Source organism: Amborella trichopoda, chromosome 10 (assembly GCF_054954075.1).
Source record: "Amborella trichopoda isolate Santa Cruz 75 chromosome 10, AtrichopodaSantaCruz75HAP2 v2.0, whole genome shotgun sequence".
Lineage (NCBI taxonomy): Eukaryota > Viridiplantae > Streptophyta > Magnoliopsida > Amborellales > Amborellaceae > Amborella > Amborella trichopoda.
The window spans coordinates 13113-39844 of record NC_142345.1 but is presented as its reverse complement, the minus strand read 5'-3'; the positions used below and the strand labels follow the sequence as shown (position 1 = coordinate 39844).

The following is a 26732-nucleotide window of genomic DNA, read 5'->3' as shown; positions in this document are numbered from 1 at the left end:
TTACATGATCAAGCTGAATTTTGTTGGAGCAGCAAAGAGAAGCACTAGACTTGCATGTTTTTGGGATATCACGTGAAACAAACAAGCAGACAATTAAAAGATTCATGCAATACTTTTGGTATTGAGGGCTCTTTTGTAGAAATAACTGTTGGTGGTGTAAGACCAATGGGCTAGAAATGCAAGCTTTTAAAAAATTTCCATTGTATAAAACTCAAAAGGTTTACATGCATGAGTATCTCAATACAAAACCATAATACATATATTACAGCCTACAAACATGGTTTATACACATTTGAATAATAAAATTCAACCCTAATAGGTCCCTTACAAATCCCTTACTCAATACAATATTCAAATATTCACAATGTACATCGCTACAGCATATTGCATGACTTGCACTCGCAATTCCTCATTATATCAAAATTATGATAATTTCATCTTCATTCTTCATCCTCATCATATATCATAATGTCTCATACACATCATGCACTAGATCATAATAATTTGATAAGATTTCAATTCACATAAACAACAATGCATATTATTAAAGTTCATATTGCAAGATTAAAGAACAATCTCAATATACATACAACATACTCAATTTAAGCAATCATGAATCTATTTAATAACTATAAACACATCAAATTAACATATAAACATACATGGGGAAACCATGGTTCGAACCCCTTGGACTCGGGCCACGAAAGGGCCCTTTGAGGACTTAATTTTGTCCCATTGTCTAAGGCACGGATGATAATAATAACTCAAGGAGATCAATCCAATAGAAAGTAAATGATCACTTTTATTTCACTTAATGGGGATCAAATCATGAGAGAGACATGTATCAAAATAGCCCTTCAAAGTTAGAGAGAGGCTATCTAATATGACTGGCAACAGTAAAACTCGAGGGGTCATTGAGAATATTTAGGAATAGGGTTTTGTTTGTTTCCATACCCACACAACACAAATGGTCTTGAGGTGAATGGGGGAATTACGAGGCAGCCTAATGTGGTCGATCTCGTAGAAGCAATTCAATGTTGATCCCTGCATAAACATTGCCACCTCACGCTTAACACTCAATACTGATAAATAAAAGAAAAAAGAAAAAAGAAAAAAAAACCAAGGAAGAACATTTTCTCTCACAACAAATATAATGAAACACAAATCAGAAATTACCACATCACTCGTAGTTGGAATGTTCAGTTGACAGACGCGTCATTGGACAAGGCTTCTCTCCCTCCACTACTTCACGCTTACACCCCTCCTGAAATCCATTTTTAACCAATTAAATAATCAACCAATCAAAACATTCACCAATCACATTTCTCCCAATTTTAACCAAAAAAAATTCCTCAAAAATCCTCTCTCTCTGTTCTGTACTTTACGTGAACTGAAAATCACGGTTACTTTTATGTGAATCTCCGAGATTATGATTACTATTAACCTCCCTCGTGCCTCAACTCAATCCAAATACCTCTAAATCGTAGATATCAGATATATACCAATGCAAAGCGACTAGTAAAACTATCTCAGAAACTGCGTGTTCGAAAATAGAATTGGAGGGTTATGTCTCCCTCACTGACTTACCCCCAAAGAAAAAAATTTGAAGCGTAATGGCCGACATTCTTACTGGCTTATCATTTCCATGGAGTTCGCACTCCCTGTAACATATCCCATAGCATTTCCATCACAGAGAGGAAGAACAATTTTATGGTATTGCAAAAAAGCAGCGCTTGAAAATTTACAGGCTGCAAGAGGCTGTGCTCTTACACAAGAGGCTGCGAGAAGCTATGCGAGAGGCTGCAGGAGGCTGTGCTCTTACACGAGAGGCTACGAGAAGCTACGCGAGAGGCTGCAAGAGGTGCTGGTGGCTGTGCGAGAGCCTGAGTCTAGTTGTGCGAGAGCTTGGAGGCTGCGATAGGCTGCCTCTACGAGAAGGTCTGCGAGAAGCTGCGCGAGGCTGCGAGAGGCAGTGCTCTTGCGTGAGAGGCTGCGAGAGGTGCTGGTGGCTGTGCGAGAGGCTGAGAGCCTGGCTCCCTTGTTCCGCTGCGAGTGCCACCTGCGTGTGCCTCTGCGAGAACCCCTTCCACTCTGCGCCACCTGCGAGTGACTCCAGACTTGCGGCCTTCAGATTTGCGATGCTTTGATGGCTTTCCCACCCCCTTCTGGTATGCCTCTCCCTTTGGAGAGAAACCTCCTGATATTCAAGCGCTTCTTTCTCATCTTTGCGAAGTAGTAATGCTATTTGTTTTGGTGGTGCTGAGCCCCTTAAGGATGGAGCCTATTTTGCTAGTATTTTTGATGGTGGTCGTCTTCTCGGTGTTGGGGACGGATCTGGCCATGATCCTATTATATCTGATCAAAGTTTCATTATCAGAGATGGATCTGGGTCTTTAGTCTCTGATGTCCTAGCTTCGAAGCCAGATCCTCGTGCTACTTATCGTGTGATTTCTGGGTCTGGTTTTGGAGAGATGCCTGTGAAGGATAACAATTCAAAGGAGTATAATGGTGCTGGCCTTCGTATGGTAGTTGTTGATAGTAATGTGGAAGTTAATGTTATGGGTCACAATCTTTCTATAGAAGATGATGGTGAAGCTGTCCATTTTGGGGAAGGAGTGGGTGTTTGTAGTTCTGCCCCTTGCGATGATCCTCTTCAAGATGGCTTTGGTAATCCTCGTATGGGTCCTACCCCAGGATCTACTGCTGTTGTTCTTGATGGGGTCATCAGGTGTCCTGTAAGGGAGGCCTCTCCTCTCTTGATGGGTGTTTCCAGCAAAGGCAAGGAGGTGGCTGCTACTTTGGAAAAATTTTTGGGTAGTAAGAACAACCTAGGATCTTCCTTGGTTCTTCATGGTGAAGGTGGCGCACAGGAGGACTTTCCATCACTAGTTCCAAAGAACAAGAATGATAATTTAGCTAACAGCTGCTGGGCAGCTGCTGGGCTCGGGTAGGTCTTCAAACCTGTTATTTGGTGCCAAAGGTGTCCAAAATGAAGTGTTTTACTTTGAGGAGATGGATACTTCCCCTACTAAAATTATTAATGGTAAAAAATTTGTCAAAATTGATAATAAGGTGATGGACTCAAGTCGGAGTCGGTGGGAAAACTATTTATTGGGATACTTCTTGGGCCGCCAACCTGATTGGAACTACATGAAAGAGATGTTGAAGAAGATGTGGAGGCTTGAGCAGGATGTTGAAGTATTCTCCGCTGATGGGGGCTTCTTGATTTTTTGTTTCCATTCTAGTAAGAAAATGGAGGTTGCACGCTCGGGGGGGCCTTGGTTTATCAACAAAAATGTTTGGTGCTTCAAGAATTGGATCCTTCAAATTTCCATCCTCGCCATACTGTGCCAGTCTGGATCAAATTGACAAGGTTACCATTGGTTTATTGGGAACCAGATATTCTTTTCTGTATTGCCTCCAGTGTTGAAACACCCATCTTCATGGACAAACCGACAAAACTTAGATCAAGGGCTGAGCCAAGGGTGTGTGTTGCATTGGATCTAGATACCATTTGTTCCACTGAAGTTTGGCTGGATTTTTTTGGGAAGGAGTATAGGCAAGAGATAGTCTATGAGTTCATACCCTCGATTTGTTCCACGTGTCAAAGGGGGGGCCACAAGCCTGAATTATGTCGAGCAGGCTTAACTACAAAGGCTTCCATCAAGGTCAGTACAACAATTGTTCCCAATGGTGATACTTCTGTTAAATTACCTTCAGGGAAGAAGGTTAGAAGGTAGTCAAAGGGAGACAGCAGTTAGTTTGCAAACGGAAGGGGAAGGAAAGCACTGTGGTTGCTTCAACACTTCCCTTTTTGTCAGAGAAGAGTAATGTTGTTGTCTCTCTTGCTAACAACAGAGCGGATCCAAAGGATATGATTCTAATGCTTTTGCAATTCTAGCCAATGTCCATGAGGATAACAAGGGGTCTCTTATTGAGCAGGCAGTTAGCTCTTTTGAGTCAAATTCAGTTGACATTTGCATTCCATTGGGCGATTCGGATACGCAACAGGAGTATGAGTTGACAGCTATGACTCATGTTATTAATACTGGTGGTGTGTCAGATGAGGTCGCGACTCTATCGCCAGCGAATGGAACGACACCTGTTGCGTATGGCGACTCCTCGCTATTGTCTATGGACCAACAGGCCTCTAAGAAGATATGTGAGCACAGTCCCAAGCAGGTTCACGTCACTGCCGTCGTCGCAAATGATGGGGAGGAGTATGATGTAACCGGCCTGTTGGATCACTTACTTGTTAATGATCCAAAAACCCTTGCTCATGCGATTGGGCTACAGGGGGGCACTCGGGAGGATGGCATGGGGAATATTGTTGGTGGTCATAACATAGCCGATAAGGTGGATGTTTCTAGTAAACGAGTGCAGAATCACGCGAATATTGAGAAGCTTCCTCAAGCTTGAACTAAGTCGCAATTAAAAGCTTCTTTGGTAGCTTCTGGTGACAAGAGGGGTCATTCTTCATCAGGTACAGGTAATACAAAGGACTTACTCCAGCTTCTATTGGTGACAAGATGGGGTTACCCCATAAGGCTCAGCGTGCTCATACAGTTCTTGAAAGTAAGGGTCCACTTACTAAACGTCCAAACCTCTTATTTTATTTATGTCTATTGCTGCTTGGAATGTTAGGGGCCTTTAGTGCCGGGGCAGAATATCAGATATTGGGGTTTTAAAAGGTCAACATAATCTCGGTCTTATTTTCTTATTGGAAACTAAACTTCTAGTGGAGCAGAGCCATATTTGGTCTAAAAAGTTGGGTTTCTATAAGAACTTTATTGCTAATGAGATTGAGGGGAGATCCAGAATTTTAGTCCTTTAGAACCCTCTAATTTACTCAATCAAACTGATTGATGTCAATGATCAAATGATTACTGTGAAGGCGACCCATATTTGTAATGGTACTATTTCAGTGATTTCAGAAGTGTAAGCCTCTAATTATGTATCCCAAAGGGCCTTGCTATGGGATCATATGAGGCCCTTATGAGCAACTATTGCTCTTCCCTGTCTGGAACTGGGGGATTTTAATACGTTATTGGATCCCTCGGAATCAGTGGGGGGAAGCAGTTCTCTATCATCAGACTCTAACGATTTTGCGCAAGTAATGACGGATTGTGCTCTTGCTGATCTTAGTTTAGTCAGAGGATGGTTCTCCTGGTCTAATAACCAGTTGAGCAAAAGATGCATTCGAAGAAGGTTGGACCGAGCTTTAGCAACTACTGATTGGATTTTGGCCTTCCCTGACTCTAAAGTCCAGTTACTCTCTAAAGGTATGATTGAAGTGAGAAATCAATTTTTTTATGACTTGGGTACGGACCAAGATTGGTATATAAAACTATTTGGCCTAGATCACAGCTGAAGTTTGTCAAAGTGGTTTATCAATTTTATATACAATTTGTGGGATGCCCATCAGATTGGGTATACATGGCCCATGTTCAGCCACGCTATGCGGATTCCAAAAGAAAATGGTTGTAGTTTGTTGTGATTGAACCATGAAAAAAAGTTAGTTAACATTGTCAAAAAAAATGAAATTTGTTTTCAATAGGCTTTAGGCCAAATGCAATGCTCTTTAGTAATGCCAAAATCGATCCATCCTATTATGCAATAGACCTGCTACATGTTGTTTGATTCCATGATAATAAAACTCACTAATTTAAGGTTGCCACAACACAATAAAGACACTATAATATGCTCCATCAATTAACAATATCCTCAATTCTTTACTACAATTTCATGACCCCTAGCTAGGTATGATTGAAGTGAGAAATCAATTTTTTTATGACTTGGGTACGGACCAAGATTGGTTGTATAAAACTACTTGACCTAGATCACAACTGAAGTTTTTCAAAGTGGTTTATCAATTTTATATACAATTTGTGGGATACCCATCAGATTGGGTATACATGGCCCATGTTCAGTCACGCTATGCGGATTCCAAAAGAAAATGGTTGTAGTTGGTTGTGATTGAACCATAAAAAAAAGTTAGTTAACATTATCATAAAAACAAATTTTTTTTTTTTTTTTTTTCAATAGGCTTTAGGCCAAATGCAATGCTCTTTAGTAATGCCAAAATCGATCCATCCTATTATGCAATAGACCTGCTACATGTTGTTTCATTTCATGATAATAAAACTCACTAATTTAGGGTTGCCACAACACAATAAAGACACTATAATAAGCTCCATCAATTTACTATGATTTCATGACCCCTAGCTAGGTATGATTGAAGTGAGAAATCAATTTTTTTATGACTTGGGTACGGACCGAGATTGGCTACATAAAACTACTTGGCCTAGATCACAACTGAAGTTTGTCAAAGTGGTTTATCAATTTTATATACAATTTGTGGGATGCCCATCAGATTGGGTATACATGGCCCATGTTTAGCCACGCTATGCGGATTCCAAAAGAAAATGGTTGCAGTTTGTTGTGATTGAACCATGAAAAAAAGTTAGTTAACATTATCATAAAAAAAAAGAAAAAATGATTTTTTTTTCAATAGGCTTTAGGCCCAAATGCAATGCTCTATAGTAATGCCAAAATCGATCCATCCTATTATGCAATAGACCTGCTACATGTTGTTTCATTCCATGATAATAAAACTCACTAATTAAGGGTTGCCACAACACAATAAAGATACTAATAAGCGCCATCAATTAACAATATCCTCAATTCTTTACTACGATTTCATGACCCCTAGCTAGATATGATTGAAGTGAGAAATCAATTTTTTTATGACTTGGGTACGGACCAAGATTGGCTATATAATACTTCTTGGCCTAGATCACAACTGAAGTTTGTCAAAGTGGTTTATCAATTTTATATACAATTTGTGGGATGCCCATCAGATTGGGTATACATGGCCCATGTTCAGCCACGCTATGCGGATTCCAAAAGAAAATGGTTGTAGTTTGTTGTGATTGAACCATGAAAAAAAGTTAGTTAACATTATCATAAAAAATAAAAATAAAAATGAAATTTTTTTTCAATAGGCCTTAGGCCAAATGCAATGCTCTTAAGTAATGCCAAAATCGATCCATCCTATTATGCAATAGACCTGCTAGCCTTTAGTATCCTGACATTGTGGCTGCTAATTACCAACATTATTTCTCTTGCTAATGCTCATTGTTTTATTTTAATTTTCTATGTTTAGAGTGACCACTACTCATTTTGAATTCTTTTTGGTACGTATTCCATGTATAAAGGCACAGGAGGGAGGAATAGAAGGAATCCAGAAAGATGGGCACAGGTGGACAAGTTCAGCATGCACATTGTGTAGTGGGAACAAGAGAAGCAGCAACAGATCTCTAAATGGAAAAAGCGTCACAATTCTTGTTTAGGAAGGCTAGCTACACATAAATGTGGGCTACCTTCGAGGAACTATGTTGCGTCGTACACTCAATAGTGCAAACTGAGGATTTGGGATTCCAAAAACGAGCAGATGGATTTGTATACCCTACGAGGTTATGGAGCATGGTGAGCATAAATTTGTTATTTTTATTTCCTTAAATAATCGTTAACATAGAGTGCAGTTTAATGTCCCTACAATCTCAAGAAACAACTTGTAATATGAGAAAATGGACCACAGAGACAACCATATTTAAGAAACAAACCAAAAATGAAAAAAATAAAAGGTCAAAACAAAACAAAAGTTGAGAAATAAAAGTGAAGAATGGAGAAAACAACTAAATGAAAATTACATTTCAAGTCAAACCCTCACTCATGGACTGATTAAACAGCCAAAAATAAACAAAGAAAATGAAGAACGTCTTAAAAAAATGCTGAATATTTGCTTGAAACTCACCATTTTTACTTACTACAAACACACCATATGATCCTATAACTAAATTTCAATGAAGCTACGTATGTTCTACTTTAAGTGATAGGAGTAACAACTAAACCCAAATCCATGAAAAGATAGACTAAATTAAATCATTTATAGGAACAACACGTAAAACCAAGTCACATCATAAACATAATACCGGTAAACTACCACTATAAAGAAAATAAATAAAGAAGTTTATAAAAAAAAATTATAATCAACATACAAACTAAGAAAAAATTCAACTAACAAATACATGCTGAAAAAGTACTCAAATTCAGGGAAATGGTGGCTGATGCAACTATGGCTTCCATTAAATAGTTAAAAAAAAAGCAGCAGAGATAAACCTAAATTATCTAGATGAATCACCACAATGAACCCCCAAACCGTTGAATTCCAAAATCCAAGCTTATGGCAACAAATCAGTAGCATAAACCTTCAAAAAGAAACCTTGAAAACTAGATAAACCATAAATAGGGCGCCGGGAACAAAACCCTAGTTTAGGTTAATGGATGACCTCGCAATTTCAAAAGCAAAGCAAGATAAACCAGAAGCAATCCTTGGAAGGGAGATACCTGTGACTTGAATTCAACGTAAGAAATCCTAATACTCTTCGTGCTCCATGGATTCAATGTCCTCTGGGTTAGCTAAAACACCACCCATATATGTAGACTATTGTAGAAGAAAGCCTAATACTAGTTTGTAGAGCAAGAGTGGAACAACAAGAGAATCGTAGAAAGAAAGAGACTAACAAAGGCTTTGAAGCAGAAAGAAAGCACAAAGAGGAGGAGAGAAAGAGAGGGAAAATCTCACTTGCTCCTAGGGTTTTGAAGCAGAAAGAATGCTCAAAGAGGAGGAGAAGAAGGGAAAAGCAACACTTCAAAATTCAAACTAATGGGCCTCAACAAATATATGACCGTTGGGTTTGTCTCTACCTAAACCATCTTTTTTTCCCCTCGACGACAATCTCCCTCTCTCTTTGGTTCGTTCGGGCCTTAGATTGAGCTTTCTCAGGCTCGTCATAGTTGAAGTGTAGATGGAAATAGAGATTGAAGCCTAGCTCTTAGAGAGAGATTGAGGTGGAGATTGAAGCGAAACTCTTGCTCTCTCTCTCCAAAAAAAAAAAAAAAAAATCTAAAAGATTTGTCACCATCAATAAATCGCTTCAAGAAATCGATTAACAAAGGCTAGTAGAACCCCATACCTTTCCATCTTACTCTGAATGGAGCAACACCATGCTTTGACATTTGTAAATATATGTATCCATTTTGTATATGGGCGTGCAAGACTGAAATAGAACGTAAAAGATATGACAATAAATATAACAAGTTATGGCCTAATGGGTAGTCTGAGAGAGAGAGGAAGAGAGAGAGAGAGAGAGAGAGAGAGACTATTACAATCTCTGTAAATAAGACTGAGCATACAAAATGCAAGATTCAGAGAGAGAGAGAAAGCAAACAAAGCATAGATTAGAGAAAGAAAGGGCAGTTAAGGGTATCTTACTGGTGATGATGAGAGAGAGAGAGATAGCAACTAAAGGATAGCTTAGAGAGAGAAAGAGCATATACAAGCAAAAGGAACTTTATCTTCCAAAACCAAATTCTTAATAAAAGAATGAAAGAAAAAAGAAAAAGAAAAATGCATATGAAGTTTTTGCATACACCTTGGTCATCAAGATCTTGAGTTTCTAAGATTCTTCTTCCTCCTTTCTGCTCTTCTGAATTCCCATAAGCTTGAGTCAGACTTTTGTAGGAGATAGCATCCTTCCCTGCAAAAAAAAAAAAAAAAAGGCGAATCATAAGCACTTAAAAACCTAAATGAGCAAGATAATCAATAAAAATTTTAAGCGTCTGAGATTTGAAATCATCTTTGACAACTAAAAGTTCCACTGGGAGGGGGGGGGGAGAGGAGAAAGAAGAAAATTCCACTAGAAACCACGAAATAAGCCCCAGAAGCACAATTCCATTCCCTAAAGCCTAGAAGAACTCTAGACTCTCCAAAATATGGCCTTTCCATTAAAAATACATATACCAAAAAAAAGGAAAAGAAAATACTTGATAAGCAAATACAAGAGAAGCCTTAAAAGCATAACTTCAACAATACATATCCTAAATAAATACCAAGACGTCCAAGCCCTAGAAGCATAACTTCAACAATACATATCCTAAATAAATACCAAGACGTCCAAATCCAAACACACAGGCAAATCATAGACATAAACGCATGGACAAAAAAAGATAAACTCCATAAAGACCTAGTGTGATCTTATAACCAGCAAAGTCTCATCCGCTTCTGCTACAAACCTTAACAGAAAATTTCTAGATAATAGAGAACAAAGACGAGAAAGCAAGAATATAACCTTACCAAGAAAATGGGAATTAAAAATACTAAAAACCGCAAAATTAGACCTAGAAAACACAATTCTGACCCCTAAATCTTGGATAAACCCTACTAAGTAAAATATCAAATCAAAATGTTAGCATGAAAGTTACACAGGAATGCACCACAAAAGAGTCCTTCCTAGAAATAGAACTTCATCACAGGAAACCGTAGAAACACACTAAAAAAAGCCACAATCCAGACATCCAATTAAATCATAAGCCAAATTACATACAATAACCACAAAATTCACCAATACCTTCAAGTGATCAAATGACCTGCAAATTCTTAGCCAGCACCATTACTAAAACTTACAAAATCCTTAAAAAACAGAGGGATGAGACTAAAAATGAGATTGTATCCCTTCTAAATTCTAACAATGAAACAAAACTAAATGGCAAGGATGTTTTGATTTGTATTCTAGGACACCACAAAATTAGACCTAGAAAAAAACAATTCAAACCCCTAGAACCCTAGAAAAGCAAAGAAACAACTCCAAAAAAAGCTCGCCATCAAAATCTCAAAACACGCTCCAATCAAGCTCAAGAAAGCCACTAGAAATTGAAGCTCAACAGCATCAACCCTACCTAAAAAAGTACAAATCCAGTCACAATCAAGTCACCGACAAAAACCAGAGAAATTCAGGACGAACCTCAAGTGATCCCACGGCCTGCAACTTCTCAACCTCCATTTCAGCTACTAAAACTCAGAAAATCCCCAAAAACACAGAAATGAGACCAAAAGCAAGAAAACTTTAGCGATAAGAGGGTAAAACATGAGGTTCAGAGGTTCGATTTGTATATATCGAAGAAGCCCAAAGACTTAACAGTGAGAAAATAACGCAACTGAAATGTACCTGAGGTTTATGGATCCTTTGAAATGTACCTGAGGTTTATGGATCCTTACGTTTGTCGGGATCAATTGGGGGGTGGCCAAAAATACAGAATCATATGAAGAGCTAATCATTCTCATTTTCTGCTTCCTATAACAACATCTCTCTCTCTAAAGTGGGTCAATCATTGGTGAAAAGAAAATTGAAAGGGACATGAAGCATTGGAAGTTGGGAATGTTATGAAAATCCATGCCTCTCTTAAAACTACAAAATCAAGTTGTTACACAAAGTTGAATTAAGAGGAAATGCGGAGCAAATTTAAAGTAAATAAATACAAAGATGCAAAAAAAATAAGATAAACAAAGCGACTAAACCATTTTGCTTATGGGATACGTTAGCGTGTGATGACAACCTGAGGCATTGAATAAATCGCTTCTCCTCCGATATCTCCCTTTCAACCCAATGCTTCTTGCAACAAATGAATGAAAAATCCAGAAACCAGAATAACAAATCTTAGAGAGAGAAACTAAATAGAGATAGAGAATTAGAGACTAATGATCAGAAAAGCTCTGAGAATAATGATCAGAAAAAGTAATTTTTACCATTATAGAAATCACTTGGAGAAAATGACTAAAGATTTATCAAAGAAAATTACTAAAGATTTTATGTTTGAAATTTCACAGAGATTTAGAAATATAAAATTTCAACTATTTCTAAATAACCATATGAAGAAAATAAATAAATAAATAAATATTTTCTGCTTTAGCATTAGGTCAGCTCGGCTTACATCGGCTTGGCTCGACTTACATCGGCTTGGCTCGGCTTACATCAGCTTGGTTCGGCTTACATCAGCTTAGCTCGGCTTACATCAGCTCGACTCGGCCTATATCGGCTCCGCTCCGATTATATTTGCTCGGCTACGCTATTTGAAATTGATAAGATATGAGCCGAGCTGATGTAGGCTGAGCCGAGCTAATATAAGTCGAGCCAAGCTGATATAAGCCGATCCAAGATGATGCAAGCCGAGAGCGGATGTAAGCTGAGCTAAGCTGATGGAGCATGATGTCTACAATACAATACACCTTTAGGGTGTTTGGCAATTGAAAATTTGGATACCAAAAGCTGAAATTTTCCAATTCACCATAGTTATTCCTAGTCAAAGCAAAGTAAAAAAGAATCAGCATTTATCAAAATGAGATTGATATTGCTTTCGATGAACTATAATGTAAAGTTTTTTAAAACGTTTTACAGATTTGTGAGTGTGAGAAGCATAGAATAACTATGGTGAATTGGAAAATTTCAAACTTTTGGTACCCAAAATTTGAATTGCCAAACACCCCCTAAAGGTAACATATTGTAATGTAGACATCATAATGCTCGATCTTACTTTCCTCAATATGAAAGCAACCTTCGAGTATGTCATTCTCCCTCCCTCTCCCTTGAAAGCGTTACACATGGTTTTAGAAATTGTCGATTTAAGTTTAAAATTGCTCGTTTGAATAATAATTGATAGTAACTAGGTCAATTCCCTCGCAGAATCGGGTATCAAATTTATCAGGACGAAATCACCAAATTTTTTAAGAGAACCACTTAATTTGAATCAAACAATTCACACAAGAGCTTTAAATTCCATCTTTAATATACATTTATATTTAATATTTTAATATCTTTTTTGCTACAACAAAACAATGAATTATTTTCAAAATTGCCAACCCAGATTAAGTTATTTTTAAAAGGAAAAAGTTTATGAATTGAGGCTTTGAACAATCAAATTGGAGCCCACCTCAAAAATTCCACTAAAAGAGGTTGTTTTGATACCTAAATATTCTCAAATTGATAATCTCGACATCAAGATGTATGTACATGAAAAAAAAAACGTATTTCAAGTTTTGGAAATAATGTATTGTAACACATTTTTTTACCGTCAATTTTCAAGTTTTTAAAATTTTCATAGATCTGTTCGATCTACACTATTTTTGAAGATTTAACTTTTATAATTAAAAATGAAAATATATTTTAAGGCTATCACAAAAATTGAGGGTACACTTTATTTTGATTGTTTAGAGCCTCAGCTCTATAAAAACCACACCTTTTTTAAAATTATAGATATTCAAAATCCAAAGATCTAAAATTAATGTTTTTCCTAATTTTTTGGATTTTAAAAATCCAAAATTAAGAATTAAACTAATTTTAGATTTGGAATATCAAACTTTAAGAAAAATTAATTCCAAATGTGTTTAGTTTTAGATTTTAAAAGTTCACTTGGGGGACTTTTTTAAACATCAACCTTCGAAATACTATAGCCATTTTATCATTTTCGAAAGTAATGAACAAATTGGAAACTTATAAAAATAAAAAATAAACTTTTGAAATACCGGCAGAGATGTACACATTAATTGCACTAAAAAAAAACCATCCATTACATAACGTTAAGTCGATGTTTCCTTTTAGCTTTCTTATCAAACGACTCCTTTCCTAAACGGCTACATCGTATGCTCTCTTTCCCTCATCCTAAACGGCTACATCCTATACTGCTACTTTCCAAAACGGTACCCTAGTCTTACGAACCTGGGCCTAAGAGCATACCACTTGTTTCTTTGATCCATCTCTTACCTAATTTCATTTTCTATAAAACAAAGCGATAGATTTATCCCAGATAGAAGAGCAATGGATTCAAATAAAGAGAATACAACCTCTGGTTCACCATCGAAAGAGGCTTATAGGAAGCGTCTCACCGAGATTGTATTCCAAAATAGAATGAGAATCCTTGCTTTTAAGAGCAAGCCCCCAACCCTTGAGAGAGCTTATGAGGAAGACATATTCCTATAGGTGACTAGGTAGGTATCCATTGAATCCATAAATTATGGGAGTTGATAAGTTTGGTAGCTGGTCTTTCCTTTTATATTGATTATGGTTTTCATTTAAATTTCCTCCCCTGAGGTCATAGTTACTTTTTAAAATATCAACTAGTATGTGATTTTTTGTTTTTTTCCTTTTGCTTGGATCATGTCTCTAACAGATTGATAGTTCATATTCAAAATATTCGCAGTTGAATTTGTCATTCTTGTTCAGGTTGGATACCATTATCTAGAAATCCTAGACAGTTCTAGGTCAGTGTCCCAGGTTGGATCCATTTTTAATTGGTTTTATTTGCTGTTTAATGCGTTTACGGTAATGTTTGGGCTTTTTCCATTGATATGAGGAAGTTCGGGGAGTTGAGTCTTGTTTCTTATGTTTCCTTTTGGGAGTTTTGCAAGGTCACTAAACTCTGGAGAAGGGACTCTGTCACTTGGTTTGAGTTTTTTGCCATTTAAGGAGAATTGTTTTATTTGAATTCGAAAGGTATGAAATTATGGACTATGGATGGACTATATATTATGTATTTCTTAATGTGCTCAATATGTATTTCCTAATTTTTACATAGAATTTGATCTTAAAATTGTTAGATTGTTGAGTCCTATGCTTTTTATTCAATTACGTAATTGTAGGGGCCTCTGAAGTTGTAAGCTCAATTCCTCTTCGATAATTTTCAAAAAAGGACCATAGTTAGCTTCATCATTGCCTAATTTTTTTAAATTTCATCCTTGGACATCCAATTGCTTTATAGATGTGATCCATTGCAGGTTCCTTCTCACTATCAATAGATCCCAAGATGAGTGATCTTCGGAAACCCTTGAGGTATATGTTATACGTGGTCAAGAATCCACTCTATGTTCTTGGGGGAACCCAGCCAGGTAATCTACTTGTCTTTGTTTTATAATCTTAGCTTATTAATTTTTACTCTAATATTTATTAAATAAGATGACTTGTTTGTTTGATTGATAATACCATGATTGTTGGGAGGTTATTGTTTGTAGTTCTAACTGTAGTACACCACATTTATACGGAACTTTATGAAGTAACAGTTAGCCGAAGGCACATAAAAACTTAATATGTGTAATTTTGATAGATGGTCATCGATGGTTATGACTGTAAGTAATCACTTAAACTCAAGTTTCAATGAGCATATGTTATTCATGAATAGCCAGTAGATGGATTTTACTGCCTCAGATGGTTCGACAAAAATTATGGGTTTAACGGATTGTGCCACAATGTGATTTCTTATCGAGCTGTCCATCTCATTCTGGAGGTTGTATTTTAGCACCATGCTTGACAATTGTAGAAAGAATGTGATAGGTAGCAGTTAGCCAAATGCACATAAAAACTTAATCTGTGTAATTTTGGTAGATGGTCATCATTGGTTATGACTGTAAGTAATTACTTAAACTCATGTTTCAGTGAGCATATGTTATTTATGAATAGCCAGTAGATGGATTTTACTGCCTCAGATGGTTCGACAAAAATTATGGGTTTAACGGATTGTGCCACAATGTGATTTCTTATCGAGCTGTCCATCTCATTCTGGAGGTTGTATTTTAGCACCATGCTTAACAACCGTAGAAAGAATGTGATAGGTAGCAGTTAGCCAAATGCACATAAAAACTTAATATGTGTAATTTTGGTAGATGGTCATCATTGGTTATGACTGTAAGTAATTACTTAAACTCATGTTTCAGTGAGCATATGTTATTTAAGAATAGCTAGTAGATGGATTTTACTGCCTCAGATGGTTCGACAAAAATTATGGGTTTAACGGATTGTGCCACAATGTGATTTCTTATCGAGCTGTCCATCTCATTCTGGAGGTTGTATTTTAGCACCATGCTTAACAACTGTAGAAAGAATGTGATAGGTAGCAGTTAGCCAAATGCACATAAAAACTTAATATGTGTAATTTTGGTAGATGGTCATCATTGGTTATGACTGTAAGTAATTACTTAAACTCAAGTTTCAGTGAGCATATGTTATTTATGAATAGCCAGTAGATGGATTTTACTGCCTTAGATGGTTCAACAAAAATTATGGGTTTAACGGATTGTGCCACAATGTGATTTCTTATCGAGCTGTCCATCTCATTCTGGAGGTTGTATTTTAGCACCATGCTTAACAACTGTAGAAAGAATGTGATAGGTAGCAGTTAGCCAAATGCACATAAAAACTTAATATATGTAATTTTGGTAGATGGTCATCATTGGTTATGACTGTAAGTAATTACTTAAACTCAAGTTTCAGTGAGCATAGTTTATTTATGAATAGCTAGTAGATAGATTTTACTGCCTCAGATGGTTCGACAAAAATTATGGATTTAACGGATTGTGCCACAATATGATTTTTTATCGAGCTGTCCATCTCATTCTGGAGGTTGTATTTTAGCACCATGCTTAACAACTGTAGAAAGAATGTGATAGGTAGCAGTTAGCCAAATGCAAATAAAAACTTAGTATGTGTAATTTTGGTTGATGGTCATCATTGGTTATGACTGTAAGTAATTACTTAAACTCAAGTTTCAGTGAGCATATGTTATTTATGTATAGCTAGTAGATGGATTTTACTGCCTCAGATGGTTCGACAAAAATTATGGGTTTAACGGATTGTGCCACAATGTGATTTCTTATTGAGCTGTCCATCTCATTCTCGAGGTTGTATTTTAGCACCATGCTTAACAACTGTAAAAAGAATGTTATAGGTAGCAGTAGGTTTTCATGTATGTAGGTGTTCATATATTTTTAATATCTTGAACGCTTCACCCTATTTTATTAAATTTTTGACAGTTGTGCAATATTGTATTTCACTCTATGGATCCAGTTTGTTTATCAACTAGGTTCCACCAAGGTGTCTGCCTTTCTAAGTTTTCCTTTGCCTTGTTATTGTAATTATTAATTAAACTTCCTGTGGATCCAGTTTATAAACTAGAATCCACCAAGGTGTCTGCCTTTCTAAGTTTTCCTTTGCCTTGTTTGTGTAATTATTAATGAGACTTCCGATGATTTGCCCTCTCTGTTTTTTATTATGAAGATAAACTTCAAGATACTATCTGGTATTTTTGGAGATTTGATTCCATGAACTAGAACTTTTGCTCTTACAACAGCTTATATTGAAAGACTAGCCCATCATTCAGACTTTAATGTAAAAATCGACGATTTGACTTGTAATTGCCCGAGTTGGATTACGATCTAGAGGTGGGCTATTCCATCTCTGGGTTTTTTATTTTTATTATCTGTAGCCTGATCTGTCTCAAGAATCACCCAAGCCAGATTGGTTGAATGGGAATAGTGCCCCTCCAATTTCAGATTATACTCATTTTAAATGCTCCTGTTTTTCTTTTATCTGTTCACTTATGAACTGATCTGAACATTTTCATCTCTACTGTAATGTAGTCACAATCTTGACAATCTTATCATTTGGTTAGGGTTTAGGGTTTAGTGTTTCGAGCTAGATGAAGCAAGTGATTTACAACATGCTTGCTTTTGAGGCAAATTAAGCAGCATAAAAGATTTCACCCGCTGCGGGGGGAGTTTTAGGGCTGTTGTGTTGCACTTTTTCTTTTTTTTTTTCAATTTTATTCTTTATGTGGGTTTACGGTTGTTGTCTATTTAAAAGGGAAAAAATGACCTTTATGGTGGATCTCTATGTTTCCTTTACAGTAATTTATAATATTTTGAGGTGTACTTGTAAGGTCATCCCTCAAAGTTGACTACAGAACATCTTAATGAACAAATTACTTGTTGATCATCTCTCTCGGGGTTCCTCAGGGTTACCTGTAATTAGAAGGTCCCATTGGATTGTCATAAGCATTACACTGATATTTTGTGTTTCTTTCTCATGTGCATGATAGATTTTTTCAGTAATGGTTAGCTGCTTAGTTCTTTATTGTGTTGCACTGAGTATAATTATCATTGATATTCCCTTCTTGTCATCTAGGCCTCTGTCGACTCAAATCAGGCTCAAATCAGAGTCAATCAGAGGAAAATGAATATCAGGCAGCTTTTGTGAAATCAACAACGCTAAGCAATAGCACAAGTGACCCTGTGCCTCATCCTAAAGCTCCCAACATTAGGGTTGAAGAAACCAACTGCATTTCCCTTCAAGGTGGGCCTTCTCATGGTATGCCTGTTGAACAAGTTCCTGAGCACCATCATCAACAAATTGTAGAGGATTTTGGGGGGCAGCAAATTTTTGTAGGAGATTCGAAAGCTGCATTTGACAGAAACAGGTTAAAGGTAGCGAGTATCCTCGAAGCTATTACAAATGTACTCACCCCAATTGTCAGGTAAAGAAAAAAGTGGAACGTTCCCATGATGGTCAGATCACTGAAATCATTAACATGGGCTCCCATAATCACCCAAAACCTCAGCCAAATCATCATTTAGCTGTTGGATTAGGGTTTCCAGGTAGTGAGTTTTCAGATAGACCTGAACAAGCCCAAAGTTCTCTTGTCAAAGTTGAAAGGGACTCAGTGTGGAGGAGCTTTCTGGGGTTTGTTAAAGACAAGGGGGGCACAGAGTGAAGGGGAGATGGCCTTGAGAGGACTTCTTCTGCCTCTGTTTTTACTGATATTTCATACCCATCTTCGACTGCTCAAGCAAAACAGTTTTGTAACCTTGAATCTACGGATACTCCTTAGCTTTCATCAATGTTACCTAGCGATGATGAAGACAGGGCCTACCTAAGGGAGTGTATCTCATGAAGACGATGCTGATGAAGAGGACTCTGAGTCTAAACGAATGCAAAATTCATTTTTCATTTTTGGGTTAGTCCTATCCTCTCATTGAAGTACAAAGTCTAACTAGGGTGAGTTTGATTGGTGGAAGAAGCAGCTGCTAGAAGCTGTGGCTTCCATGGGGTGGTATGGATGTTGTGGCTTCTCCTTTGCAGCTCTCTCTTGGAAGTCGTGTAAGGCCACAGCTTCCAAAACAACGTAGCACTTTTCATTAATAAACACAAAAGTGCTACAGTAACTGGAAGCCACTGTTTCCCGAAGCTGAGGCCTCCGGCCTTCAATATTCTGGATACATTTACATAAAAGAGAGAATCTTTTTCTGATATGCATGGTGGGAAAACATAACATCGCGCTGCATGTATGCTGATTACAGGAAGAAGGACAGTCTTCTGATTGAAACCAACTTGGGCTTCAGGGCTGTACGTGAAGCAAGAGTAGTTGTGCAAAGGACTAGTGAAGTTGCTTGATGATGGATACCGCTGGCGCTAATACGGGCAGAAAGTTGTTAAAGGAAATCCATATCCAAGGTAAGTGAATATAAATGGCATCCTTGGTACATAAACATAGTGAGATTCTCATTTGAAAATATCGCTGGCAAGATTATTATCTTTTCTCAGATCCTGTGCGAGCTGAGAAATTGAAGAATAGTCCGAAGTTATTTGAAATTCATTTAATTTTGCACGATATCAACATTTTAGGAAGTTTATGCACACTCATGGAAATATGTAGAAAGGCATTTCATGTTTAGATATTGAGATGAGTCTATAAACAATGATTCTTCATCTAGCGTGGTTTATCAGACGTTCACCTGGAACGAACTTGCGTCTTGTAAATTAATTTACGCATGTTCCTGATTGTTGATGAACCTAAGGAAGAAATGAGCAGAACTAATTGTTCCACTGCTAAATTTTTATTTCTTAATTGGGGTGGCTTGGTTACTTTGGAGGGGATAAATTTATTCTCTCAAGGGCCCTGATGGAAACCTATTTTTATTCTTTATTGCGAAAGTTACTAAAATGGCTTGCTACAACAGATCCTAAGGAATCTGATCTCAATGGAATATTAGACGTCAAATTTGGATGTCTCACAAAGTTGGAGAAATTTCTCATTCTTTCGTAGATTTTTCTTTGTTAGAGTTGGAATGATGGCATGGTTTCTTATCAAGATAACAGTTTAGGCATTTCGATTATCCTTTACCAAACCTATTGCATGTTAAATTTTCAAATGTTCACATTTTTATCCGTGTTATATATATTGAGTTGTCATTATCTTTTCTTTTTGTATGTATTTTTTTCATCTGATGTATACTTGCTTTCTAGTTGTACATTCTAGAGTACTTCTAGTATGAGGAGTACATGAGCTTCACTTTCAGCATTCAGATACGCTACTTTCCACTTTAGTTGGATACCATCAACCTCCATATATTTTTTGGCCATGGAAATGCTCTTTCAAGCCTCGGATTATGGAAAACCATACATGCAATATTGTATTTCACTCTATGTGGTTCCAGTTTACCAACTAGGTTCCACCAAGGACGCCTTTCTAAGTTTTCCTTTGTAGGGTGAAAAAGTTCCGTTTTTTTTTTGTAGATGCGATGTATGTAGCTGTCTTGGTCTCAAAAGCCCATAAAATTTATCTTTAATTGTTTATGTAGAACATGAAGTCCCTACCGAGAGTCATCAACCCTAAAACATTTTCCTAGAAAACAATTTCCTAGAAAAGGTTCTCCTAGAAACCAATTTCCCGAAAAACACTTTTTTAGAAAATGTTTTCCTGTAAAACATTTTCTTAGAAAACATTTTTTAGAAGACACTTTCTAGGAAAACTTTTTCCTAGAAAACATTTTCTTTGAAAAGGTTTTCCTAGAAAACAATTTCATGGAAAATATTTTCCAAAAAAAACCTTTCTTAGGAAAACATTCTCCTAGAAAGCACTTTCTTGGAAAACACTTTCTTAGAAAATATTTTCCTGTAAAGCACTTTCTACCAAAAAGGACCATAGTTAGCTTCATCATTGCCTAATTTTTCGTAATTTCATCCTTGGACATCTAATTGCCTTATAGATGTGATCCATTGCAGGTTCCTTCTCACTATCAATAGATCCCAAGATGAGTGATCTTCGAAAACCCTTGAGGTATATGTTATACGTGGTCAAGAATCCACTCTATGTTCGTGGGGTAACCCAGCTAGGTAATCTACTTGTCTTTGTTTTATAATCTTAGCTTATTAAATTTTACTCTAATATTTATTAAATAAGATGACTTGTTTGTTTGATTGATAATACCATGATTGTTGGGAGGTTATTGTTTGTAGTTCTAACTGTAGTACACCACATTTATACAGAAATTTATGAAGTAACAGTTAGCCGAACGCACATAAAAACTTAATATGTGTAATTTTGGTGGATGGTCATCATTGGTTATGACTGTAAGTAATTACTTAAACTCAAGTTTCAGTGAGCATATGTTATTTATGAATAGCTAGTAGATGGATTTTACTGCCTCAGATGGTTCGACAAAAATTATGGGTTTAACGGATTGTGCCACAATGTGATTTCTTATCGAGCTGTCCATCTCGTTCTGGAGGTTGTATTTTAGCACCATGCTTAACAATTGTAGAAAGAATGTGATAGGTAGCAGTTAGCCAAATGCACATAAAAACTTAATGTGTAATTTTGGTAGATGGTCATCATTGGTTATGACTGTAAGTAATTACTTAAACTCAAGTTTCAGTGAGCATATGTTATTTATGAATAGCTAGTAGACGGATTTTACTGCCTCAGATGGTTCGACAAAAATTATGGGTTTAACGGATTGTGCCACAATGTGATTTCTTATCGAGCGGTCCATCTCATTCTGGAGGTTGTATTTTAGCACCATGCTTAACAACTGTAGAAAGAATGTGATAGGTAGCAGTTAGCCAAATGCACATAAAAACTTCATATGTGTAATTTTGGTAGATGGTCATCATTGGTTATGACTGTAAGTAATTACTTAAACTCAAGTTTCAGTGAGCATAGTTTATTTATGAATAGCTAGTAGATAGATTTTACTGCCTCAGATGGTTCGATAAAAATTATGGGTTTAACGGATTGTGCCACAATATGATTTCTTATCGAGCTGTCCATCTCATTCTGGAGGTTGTATTTTAGCACCATGCTTAACAACTGTAGAAAGAATGTGATAGGTAGCAGTTAGCCAAATGCAAATAAAAACTTAATATGTGTAATTTTGGTAGATGATCATCATTGGTTATGACTGTAAGTAATTACTTAAACTCAAGTTTCAGTGAGCATATGTTATTTATGTATAGCTAGTAGATGGATTTTACTGCCTCAGATGGTTCGACAAACATTATGGGTATTGTGCCACAATGTGATTTCTTATCGAGCTGTCCATCTCATTCTGGAGGTTGTATTTTAGCACCATGCTTAACAACTGTAAAAAGAATGTGGTAGGTAGCAGTAGGTTTTCATGTATGTAGGTGTTCATATATTTTTAATATCTTGAACGCTTCACCTTATTTTATTAAATTTTTGACAGTTGTGCAATATTGTATTTCACTCTATGGATCCAGTTTGTTTATCAACTAGGTTCCACCAAGGTGTCTGCCTTTCTAAGTTTTCCTTTGCCTTGTTATTGTAATTATTAATCAGACTATCTGTGGATCTAGTTTATAAACTAGAATCCACCAAGGTGTCTGCCTTTCTAAGTTTTCCTTTCCCTTGTTTGTGTAATTATTAATGAGACTTCCGATGATTTGCCCTCTCTGATTTTTATTATGAAGATAAACTTCAAGATACTATCTGGTATTTTTGGAGATTTGATTCCATGAACTAGAACTTTTGCTCTTACAACAGCTTATATTGAAAGACTTGCCCATCATTCAGACTTTAATGTAAAAATCGACGATTTGACTTGTAATTGCCCGAGTTGGATTACGATCTAGAGGTGGGCTATTCTAACTCTGGGTTTTTTATTTTTATTATCTGTAGCCTGATCTGTCTCAAGAATCACCCAAGCCAGATTGTTTGAATTGGAATAGTGCCCCTCCAATTCCATATTATACTCATTTTAAATGCTCCTGTTTTTCTTTTATCTATTCACTTATGAACTGATCTGAACATTTTCATCTCTACTGTAATGTAGTCACAATCTTGACAATCTTATCATTTGGTTAGGGTTTAGGGTTTAGTGTTTCGAGCTAGATGAAGCAAGTGATTTACAACATGCTTGCTTTTGAGGCAAATTAAGCAGCATAAAAGATTACACCAGCTGCGGGGGGACTTTTAGGGCTGTTGTGTTGCACTTTTTCTTGTTTTTTTTCAATTTTATTCTTTATGTGGGTTTACGGTTGTTGTCTATTTAAAAGGGAAAAAATGATCTGTATGGTGGATCTCTATGTTTCCTTTACAGTAATTTATATCATTTTGAGGTGTACTTGTAAGGTCATCCCTCAAAGTTGGCTACATAACATCTTAATGAACAAATTACTGGTTGATCATCTCCCTCGGGGTTCCTCAGGGTTACATGTAATTAGAAGGTCCCATTGGATTGTCATAAGCATTACACTGATATTTTGTGTTTCTTTCTCATGTGCATGATAGATTTTTCCAGTAATGGTTAGCTGCTTAGTTCTTTATTGTGTTGCACTGAGTATAATTATCATTGATATTCCCTTCTTGTCATCTAGGCCTCTGTCGACTCAAATCAGGCTCAAATCAGAGTCAATCAGAGGAAAATGAATATCAGACAGCTTTTGTGAAATCAACACCGCTAAGCAATAGCACAAGTGACCCTGTGCCTCATCCTGAAGCTCCCAACATTAGGGTTGAAGAAACCAACTGCATTTCCCTTCAAGGTGGGCCCTTCTCATGGTATGCCTGTTGAGCAAGTTCCTGAGCGCAATCATCAACAAATTGTAGAGGATTTTGGGGGGCAGCAAATTTTTGTAGGAGATTCGAAAGCTGCATTTGACAGAAACAGGTTAAAGGTAGCGAGTATCCTTGAAGCTATTACAAATGTACTCACCCCAATTGTCAGGTAAAGAAAAAGGTGGAACGTTCCCATGATGGTCAGATCACTGAAATCATTTACATGGGCTCCCATATTCACCCAAAACCTCAGCCAAATCATCATTCAGCTGTTGGATTAGGGTTTCCAGGTAGTGAGTTTTCAGATAGACCTGAACAAGCCCAAAGTTCTCTTGTCAAAGTTGAAAGGGGCTCAATGTGGCGGAGCTTTCTGGGGTTTGTTAAAGACAAGGGGGGCACAGAGTGGAGGGGAGATGGCCTTGAGAGGACTTCTTCTGCCTCTGTTTTTACTGATATTTCAGACCCATCTTCGACTGCTCAAGCGAAACAGTTTTGTAACCTTGAATCTACGGATACTCCTTAGCTTTCATCAATGTTACCTAGCGATGATGAAGACAGGGCCTACCCAAGGGAGTGTATCTCATGAAGACGATGCTGATGAAGAGGACTCTGAGTCTAAACGAATGCAAAATTCATTTTTGGGTTAGTCCTATCCTCTCATTGAAGTACAAAGTCTAACTAGGGTGAGTTTGATTGGTGGAAGAAGCAGCTGCCAGAAGCTGTGGCTTCCATGGGGTGGTATGGATGCTGTGGCTTCTCCTTTGCAGCGCTCTCTTGAAAGCCGTGTAAGCGTAGCACTTTCCATTAATAAACACAGAAGTGCTACAGTAATTGGAAGCCACTGCTTCCTGAAGCTGAGGCCTCCGGCCTTCAATATTCTGGATACATTTACATGGAAGAGAGAATCTTTTACTGATATGCATGGTGGGAAAACATAAGATCGCCCTGCATATATGCTGATTACAGGAAGAAGGACAGTCTTCTGATTGAAACCAACTTGGGCTCCAGGGCTGTACGTGAAGCAAGAGTAGTTGTGCAAAGGACTAGTGAAGTTGCTTGATGATGGATACCGCTGGCGCTAATACGGGCAGAAAGTTGTTAAAGGAAATCCATATCCAAGGTAAGTGAATATAAATGGCATCCTTTGTACATAAACATAGTGAGATTCTCATTTGAAAATATCGCTGGCGAGATTATTATCGGTTCTCAGATCCTGTGCGAGCTAAGCAATTGAAGAATAGTCCGAAGTTATTTGAAATTCATTTAATTTTGCACGATATCAACATTTTAGGAAGTTTATGCACACTCATGGAAATATGTAGAAAGGTATTTCATGTTTAGATATTGAGATGAGTCTATAAACAATGATTCTTCATCTAGCGTGGTTTATCAGACGTTCACCTGGAAAGAACTTGCGTCTTGTAAATTAATTTACGCATGTTCCTGATTGTTGATGAACCTAAGGAAGAAATGAGCAGAACTAATTGTTCCACTGCTAAATTTTTATTTCTTAATTGGTGTATTTTAGCACCATGCTTAACAACTGTAGAAAGAATGTGATAGGTAGCAGTAGTTGTTCATGTATGTAGGTGTTCATATATTTTTAATAACTTGAACGATTCACCCTATTTTATTAAATTTTTGACAGTTGTGCAATATTCTATTTCACTCTGTGGATCCAGTTTTTTTATCAACTAAGTTCCACCAAGGTGTCTGCCTTTCTATGTTTTCCTTTGCCTTGTTTGTGTGCTTATTAATCAGACTTTCTGTGGATCCAGTTTATCAACTAGGTTCCACCAAGATGTCCGCCTTTCTAAGTTTTCCATTGTCTTGTTTGTGTAATTATTAATGAGACTTCCGATGATTTGCCCTCTCTGTTTTTTATTATGAAGATAAACTTCGAGATACTATCTGATGTTTTTGGAGATTTGATTCCATGAACTAGAACTTTTGCTCTTACAACAGCTTATATTGAAAGACTAGCCCATCATTCATACTTAAATTTAAAAATCGACGATTTGACTTGGAATTGCCTGAGTTGGATTACGATCTAGAGGTGGGCTATTCCATCTCTGGGTTTTTTATTTTTATTATCTGTAGCCTGATCTGTCTCAAGAATCACCCAAGCCAGATTGGTTGAATGGGAATAGTGCCCCTCCAATTCCAGATTATACTCATTTTAAATGCTCATGTTTTTCTTCTATCTGTTCACTTATGAACTGATCTGAACATTTTCATCTCTACTGTAATGTAGTCACAATCTTGACAATCTTGTCATTTGGTTAGGGTTTAGGGTTTAGGGTTTAGAGCTAGATGAAGCAAGTGATTTACCAAACCTATTATTGCATGTTAAATTTTGAAACCTATTGCATGTTAAATTTTCAAATGTTCACATTTTTATCCTTGTTATATATATTGGGTTGTCATTATCTTTTATTTTTGTATGTATATTTTTCATCTGATGTATATCTTTCTAGTTGTACATTCTAGAGTGCTTCTTGTATGAGGAGTACATGACCTTCACTTTCAGCATTCACGTATGCTACTTTCAACTTTAGTTGGATACCATCATCCTCCATATATTTTTTTGCCATGGAAATGCTATTTTAAGGCTCGGGTTATGGAAAAACATACATGCAATATTGTATTTCACTCTATGTGGATCCAGTTTATCAACTAGGTTCCACCAAGGACACCTTTCTATGTTTTCCTTTGGAGGGTGAAAAAGTTCCGTTATTTTTTTGTAGATGCGATGTATGTAGCTGTCTTGGTCTCAAAAGCCCATAAAGTTTATCTTTAATTGTTTATGTAGGAGATGAAGTCCCTACTGAGACTCATCTACCCTAAAACATTTTCCTAGAAAACAATTTCCTAGAAAAGGTTCTCCTGGAAACCAATTTCCTGGAAAACACTTTTTTAGAAAATGTTTTCCTGTAAAACATTTTCTTAGAAAACATTTTCTAGAAAATACTTTCTAGGAAAATTTTTTCCTAAAAAACATTTTCTCGGAAAACGTTTTCCTAGAAAACAATTTCATGGAAAATATTTTCCAGGAAACACTTTCTTAGGAAAACATTCTACTAAAAAGCACGTTCTTGGAAAACACTTTCTTAGAAAATATTTTCCTATTCAGCACTTTCTTAGAAAACATTTTCAAGAAAACACTTTCTAGGAAAATGTTTTTCTAGAAGAAAATTTCTTGGAAAACAATTTCC

General features: G+C 36.7%; 1 protein-coding gene and 2 pseudogenes across 1 annotated transcript; 2 read left to right on the top strand and 1 right to left on the bottom strand.

Annotated features, from left to right (window-relative positions):
* Nucleotides 1–784: 784 nt before the first annotated feature.
* On the bottom strand, nucleotides 785–13651 carry LOC18426079 (uncharacterized). Its single transcript, XM_088849663.1, has 7 exons — nucleotides 13614–13651; nucleotides 12128–12197; nucleotides 11458–11596; nucleotides 9498–9602; nucleotides 9039–9122; nucleotides 1177–1264; nucleotides 785–1044 (listed from the first exon to the last, which is right to left on the bottom strand). The coding sequence occupies exons 1-6, from the start codon at nucleotides 13649–13651 to the stop codon at nucleotides 1254–1256; spliced, it is 447 nt and encodes a 148-aa protein (XP_088705789.1). The 3' UTR covers nucleotides 785–1044; nucleotides 1177–1253.
* Nucleotides 13652–14697: 1046 nt separating this feature from the next.
* On the top strand, nucleotides 14698–19552 carry LOC148779978 (putative WRKY transcription factor 34; annotated as a pseudogene).
* A 2411-nt stretch (nucleotides 19553–21963) lies between these two features.
* LOC148779977 (putative WRKY transcription factor 34) lies at nucleotides 21964–26017 on the top strand (annotated as a pseudogene).
* The last annotated feature ends 715 nt before the right edge of the window (nucleotides 26018–26732 follow it).